We start from the raw sequence: 6,786 nt of genomic DNA, 5'->3' as shown, positions 1-6,786 counted from the left end.
CGAAAAGCCCGTGCTCAGCGACTGCTCCAGCACCAGCCCGTCGGAACTCAACGGAAGCGGCGCCCCCTCTGCACCGTGAAGGCCGAAGCCACACACACCAAATCCCTCTCCGACATAGTTCCTATCGCGTGAGTGAGGGACCCTTATGGGGGTGGGATCAGTGGAATATGATAATGACGGGCTCGTGGGCGTCCAAAACTTTCCGCAGGTGCTGGAGCACCCACCTGCTGGTTTGTGGAGGGAGACAAGGAGGCGCGGAGGAGGGGCGAGCGAGAGTTGGCCGTCAGCGTTCTCTGTCCCAGGCACGTCTTCGGCACAGCAGCGAGACACTTCAGACACACACAAAGAAGGCACGAGCACGTTGCTAAAAGGACGATGCGGTACCGCTAGAAATGAAGGCGGGCGCACGGACGATGGCGGAGGGAAGAGGAAGCCGCAAGGGTGAGAAGGCTGAGGACGATGAGCTTTTCTCAGCGGCGTACGCCGAAAAGAGACGTGCTCTCCGGCGGTTTTCAAAGAGGACTGCCCGTTGCTCGCCGAGTAGAAAGGCAGATTATCCTCATGAAAGGGAAGATGATAGTCATGAAGATGGAATAGTGTAGCGGCACTCCTGCGCGGCGCGCATGGTGCATGCCCTCTCATCGGAAACGAGCTCTGTACTGGTTTGCTTAATGGCGCGTCTGCTCCAGTTGGCGCATCACGAAAAGCTGAACAGAAGGTTGACAGGTATCGATACTTGCAAGCGTATTTCGCGCTCTTTGCTGCAGAACGGGGGGGGGGGTGTGCATGCGCCACACCAGCTTACCTCCAACGCTGTCTCCGTCTCCTCTTTCTTTTCAAGGAGGCGCCACATGCCACACACACACGTGCCCATCGTGAGTAACAGAAACTATCATGGCAAAAAAAAAGCATCCAGCCGTGTCTTCGCGGAGGATTAGTCGGGCGCGGAAGGTAGGGGAGTGTGTGTGACGAGCAAGCAAATCTAAAGCGCGAGGGGGGGGGCAGAGAAGAGCGCACTTGCTGCTCGCGTGGTTGTCCGCCCATGCTGCGATCTTCTCGGTTATGACAGGACTGCTCGCTTAGGAACACAAGCGAAACAAACAACCCGTGAGAAACTGGTGTCGCTAGCGCCTATATGCGTTATCGCGACGGCGTAGCGCATCCTCACGACGGTCCTCGTAGGCATGAGTACGCGAGCTACCGCTGGTCGTCTCTCGGCGATAGCGGCGACTACTTTCCTCGCTGCTGTACACGCGTGACGAGCGACGATCTTCACGGTTATCTCGGTCACCAGAGCGCCTGCGGCGGCGGCTCGTGCCGCTGCTGGTGCTGTGGTGATAATCGCTTCCTCGAGAACTGTGGTGCCGGTGCCGATGCCGCCGCTCCTCCTCGTCGCTATGGTGTCGCCGCCGACGCTCATCACTGTCTCGGTCGCGGTGGCGTCGGCTTGAGTGATGGCGGTCATCGTGGCGGCTCGACGTCTGCCGGCGACTGCTGCGCTCGTCGCGAGCCGTCCGCTCGACATTTTCGGCTCGCGCGTCCTCACGGGGTGCATCGCGCGGCGTCGAGGCTGCGGAAGACGACGATGAAGAGATGAGCGAGGACCAGTCATCTTCGGTTTCACTGCCCTTACCGACCTCCTTGTCATCATCATCGGCAATGAACATGTTTGCCGCCGTCGCGGAGGTGGATGCCTTCTGAGACTTCGTACCTCCGACGGGCAGCGGAGGCGGCATGGCTGGCGGCTTGTGATGTCCACGAGGGAAGAGGGCGCGGTACTCAGCCGGGTAATCACGTATCGCTGCCTCAAAGCCGATGTAGTGAAAGTATTCGAGCCACTCCTGCCGATACACGCGCTCTCGAGTCACCGGGTCGTACTCAGGCGGAATCACATCCATTTTTGTAGCTGTGGTGGGCAAACCGAGAGGTCCGCGCGGCGGCTAACTGCCTGTGTTCACGTGTGCGTGCACACGTTACCGATCACGATGGAGGCGTGGTAGACGACACCCGTTCAGGGAAGCAAACAAGCAAGCGGCACACCACACGAGCACGCTTCAACGCTGCAGCACAGTCTGGGCAAAAAGGAAGCGAAAGAGGAGCTCGCGACACAAGGAAGAGTCTCACACACGGAATCTATTGCAGTGCCCACAGGCGCACCGCTTATGCACCGAGAGAGGAGGATGAGTAAGCGGGAGAGAGCCGCGGTAGCTGTGTGTGGGCTGCTGTCGTGATCGCAACGGCCGTAGCACAAACCTACAAAGAATCCCTAACGCAAGAGAAAAGAGCGCTCGCACCGGTGGCTACTGGCAGCCGATGCACGCCATTGATCCACACACTAGCAGAGGGCGATGATTGCAGACGAAGGTGGAAGTAACGAGAGAGAGAGACATAATCCATGGCTGCCTTTGCGAGAGAGGGGAGGAGGCGTGACGCGTTGGGCGCTCAGGGGAGCAGAGCCGTGCACCAACTTGCCGTGGCACACCAGAAGGGGCTCTGCCCAAGGCAGCAGTATTTTTCAACAAGAGAGGCAGATGGATGGAGAGGTGGGTCGACCACAAATGCGCACACACAGCGCCGGTCTGTCTCTCCTAAGTATGAGCGAGCGCCGATGTAATGACGACGTCCGCCAAGGCTACCAAAGCAGCGACACAGCACACAACTCTCAGTCACGTGTGCATTCATGTTTTTGTTTGTTTCGTATGGAGTGCCGCAGTGAGATGACCCCCTCCTCTCGCCTGGATGCGCGACGCAGTGAAGGAGAGGATAGAAGGGGGCCCCGTGTAACGATTTGAGGCCTCTCCACCCCGATTCGCACTGGGCCAACCACACAGTAAAAGACATATGACACCACCGCAGCCACACGAAGACGCAAGTCGAGAAAGGAAGCACAGGCTATCCCTCCCCCTGGGAGTGCAAGCAAACCTGCACCCCACACAAACGTGGCATCATCACCACGTGAGGAGGCGGGAGGAGGTACTGGAGTGACCCAAAGAGGGAGCGGGGCAAGGAAAGCAGCCAGAAACTATGAGCGCCAGAGAGTAGCTCCAGTGACACCTCACAGGGGCGACGACCGATCAACAGACTAAGCTATCTTTTCGTCGGGTCTTTTACCGCGTCACCGTGCGCTGCCCTCCCGTACGTCTTCGTCCTCCTGCTCCAGTTGCACATCTCCTCATCAACATGGAGTAAGACTGCAAAGGGGCCGCAGAGAGAGAGGGGAGGGGGGGGAGGGGGCGCCGAGACTACAGAGGGGCGAAGAAGGGAAGACATGCCACGATCACAGCCTCGCAAGGATCGAGGACCACCTCTCAGCATACTTGCGCCCGCGCCCGCGCACACACACATACACACACCCAGAGTCATGCAAAAAAAAATCACGCATGCTTGCGTGCGTTGGGCCTACACGAGTGGATCATGCATGCATCTGCATTCGCACAGCCTGCCGCGCTACTGGAGAGTGGATATGTGGCGCAGCAAGATGGTGCTAGGCGAGTACCCAGGTGAAGAAGGTTCAAGGGATTGCGGAGGGAGGGCGAGAGAAGCGAGGCAGCGATGGGGACGGACCAATCAACGACCGATACAACAAAAGAGAAGAGTTCGGGACGGATGCGGGGAAGGGAGGGGAGGAGGGGTGGCGCCGAAGCGCGAACAAAACGGAGCTTTTCTCGGAGAAACACAGACAAAGCATGAGCAGGAAAGAAGAACGGAAAAAGGCGGATGCGCAAGACGGCGTAGGACAACGGTGCGGCCATAGGCTGACCGGATGAGACGAGTGCTCGCCATCGATTTTCCCTTAGCGAGACCACCACATAACGAGAGGAGAGGGAATGAAAGGGAGAGTTGGCCACGTGCATGCTTCGCCGGTGCTCCCTGAGGCCACCGCCGCCTTTCGTGAGAGGATTCGCTGTGGCAAAGCACGGATCGCCCTGCAGTAGCCCTCTCACGGATTTTGCTCCTCCGACAGCCGTTCTGTGACCTCCCTCCGGCCCTCGCACAGCGGGGTAAGGGTGCCGCTCACAAGTGGCAACGCCACGTCCTTCACATCCGAGCGGGCGAGAGACGAGCCCGGCGCGGAGTTGCGCTCCTCAAAGTTATGCGAGTTGCGTGTCGGCAGGATTCAGTGAGTCGGGGCAGTGTAGAAGAACACAACGCCGATGCTCCGCTCGTAAAACCACACAGCGTGTTCAGCGCCGGACCCACAGCCACTGCCGCTAAAACCCATTCAGCTGCTTTCTGCGCATGCAGGATGGGGAGGTGCGTGCGTGTGTGATGGCTCGCCACCAAGGCGGCCTTTGCCCCGATCGGGAAGCCCTTCTCGGACGTGTGGGCACAGCGCGTGGCTCGACGCGTGCCGAGCGCGTTGCCATGAGGCGCTCACGCTCGTGCGCGCGGGCTGAAGTGCGCAATACGAGCCCGCCTATTGCGCACAGGCTGCGCATCCGATGCGGCTTTCTTCTCCGCTGCGCGTTGGAGGCCATAGCCCAGGTATCTGGCGAGCCTGTTGGCTTGCTTGTGCCTCGACAGAATCATCGGTTCCTGTTCTGGGACGCCACGAGCCACCGTATACCGTACCGCAGCCCTCCCGCACCGACGGCAGCATCGCTGTCACGTTCTCCTGCCGCGGCGACGCACGCGCCAGATCGCAGACCGCCGTGAGACGTGCGAACAACGCGCTGCGTGCGTCGTCGCTGGCGCAAAATTCGTGTCAGCACGACGGCGTGTTGCCGGGGTGGGGCTGACGGCACTGAGTGCGGGCCGCCGATACGAGCACCCTTGCCGCCCTGAGTCGTCAGGGGACAGCGCCATCACGGGCCGCCCAGCGTGTTTCCACGCCCTCCTGTTCCTGTCCCGGCTTATGCAGGGAAGGGCGAGCGAGGGTCTTCTTTCGTGAAGCGGATGCCTCGTGTAGGCAAGGCCGTAGGCGAGCTGCAAACACCCACACTATTCCGAGAAATAGCCGGCCCACGGGGTCCTTCCCTCGAAGCGTATGCGCCTGTGCGCCATCCTTCTGCTCCTGTGTAAGTGGGGACGGGGGCTCCGCGACGCTCTCCCACTCGAAGCGTCGGGCTGTTGCCATCGCTGCCTTCACGGTTGCTGACCACTTCCAGTTGCTAACCGCCGCCATGAGGAACAAGGATGCCTCACCGAAGGGCAGAACCAAGAAGTCGCTCACCGCCATGCCGAGCGCGGTGGCGCAGACACAGTGGCCAGGCTTGCGCATCACGCGCACGCGCTGTGCCAAGTGGAGGGTAGCGGCGACGGCGTCCGGGAAGGCATCATGCTGGGCACGGCGCCGTTCTGCACGTGCACAGCGTGGCGGATGTGCACGGTGATGATGCGCATGAGCAACACCATCAGGGTCTCCTCCACCGTGACGGGCAGAACCATGTATGGAACGGTGGTGTCGTGATCAGGGAAGGTGACGCTTCGTTCCGTTATCGCGGCCCACGTTGATGAGAGCGGCGAGGCAGTCGAGACGGATCGAGAGAGCCCGGTGGCGCCCCGGTGGGTCGCAGCCTTGTGTGGAGAGCCAGTTCGGCACTGAAGAAGACGCGGCGGGCTGCTTTCAGCCCTCAGCGCGAGGAGCTCTGTGAGGACCAATATATCAGCGACAGTGAAAATGAGCGTCAGGACCATCGCTGAGACTCGCTTGCAGCCGCCCCCGCGCCGCAAGCGCCTCTTGGCTGAATGGCAGGCGACAATAGGCGACGTTGGCTGTTCATTTTCGGCTGTATGTGTGTGCGTGTGTGTGTGTGTGTACTGAGGGACTCGGACAAGGAGTTGAAAGATCGGCAACGGCGACAACGACGACAGCGAAAAAAAAACGACGATGAGAAGCACGCAAGGGCAAACAGGCAAGGACAGGCCCCTTGTCGCGCGTATATGTTGCTACACAGAGCGGGGTGCCGGGGCGAGCGGGCAAGAGGGAAGTGAGAATGCACAGGTGAGGACGCCTTTCCTTCGAGTGGAGTGAGAGAATGAAGCGAGGGAGAGGGCGGAGTGTGTAAGGGGGGGGGGGAGGAGGAGCACAATGCCGCACCCTCATATCACCCCTCAAGAGCTGTGCCATGTGCCGTGTATGATAATCAGTTGGTAGAGATTCTGGGAAGCGGCCGAGTGGGAGCACGTGCAGCGGCGCCGCTGAGGGCGGCGGCACTGAAAGAGCCCGACGATGGGGCCACGTTCATCTCTGTCGACTGTGGCTGCATGTTGTATGCTCCCTCAAGCACGCAGACGGTGTCGCGAATGCTGGTGAGCGAGGCTGCTCCATATGCCGTGAGACAGAGACGACACACACACACACACAGTGCTCAGCGGGGGATCATAGACGCCTTCCACCACCATCACCACCACACGCACAAAAACACGCCAAACACCACCATGGCGCGCACGGCCAAGAAGCCGCCGGTGCGCGAGCGTCGCCCCTCTATGCTTTCGTTCCACGTTGGGCGGTGCCGCCCCATGACCATGGGGCGCAGAAAACAACAACGGCAAAAACAATCACTGACACACACACACACACACACACACACGCAAGCGAGCACCAGCGACTTAAGGGGCCTTTCAGACCCTCTTAGCTTATTAGCGGTGTTGAGCCGCCCATGTTAAGGGAGTGAGCGGGTGGGGGGGGGGGCGCGGTGCCTTACCTTCTGAGACAAAGACGTCAACCACTCAGACGTACACGGGGAGCGAGCGAGAGGAATACGACGACGAGCAGGCAAGCACGCGCGCATAAGCTGCACGAACAGTAATGCCTTGAACGCGTGTAACGAACGCACACATGCA

At 60.2% G+C, this 6,786-nt stretch overlaps 1 protein-coding gene across 1 annotated transcript; it reads right to left on the bottom strand.

Annotated features, from left to right (window-relative positions):
• Positions 1-1,124: 1,124 nt before the first annotated feature.
• Positions 1,125-1,898, bottom strand: LDBPK_340520 (splicing factor ptsr1 interacting protein, putative; the record flags this gene model as incomplete). The annotated part of the gene is made up of 1 exon (XM_003864169.1): positions 1,125-1,898. One exon carries the CDS (start codon positions 1,896-1,898, stop codon positions 1,125-1,127), a length of 774 nt encoding a protein of 257 aa, XP_003864217.1.
• Between the last annotated feature and the right edge of the window lie 4,888 nt (positions 1,899-6,786).

Source organism: Leishmania donovani, chromosome 34 (assembly GCF_000227135.1).
Source record: "Leishmania donovani BPK282A1 complete genome, chromosome 34".
Classification (NCBI taxonomy): domain Eukaryota; phylum Euglenozoa; class Kinetoplastea; order Trypanosomatida; family Trypanosomatidae; genus Leishmania; species Leishmania donovani.
The sequence above is the reverse complement of the archived record's forward strand: the minus strand, read 5'-3'. Positions and strand labels throughout refer to the sequence as shown.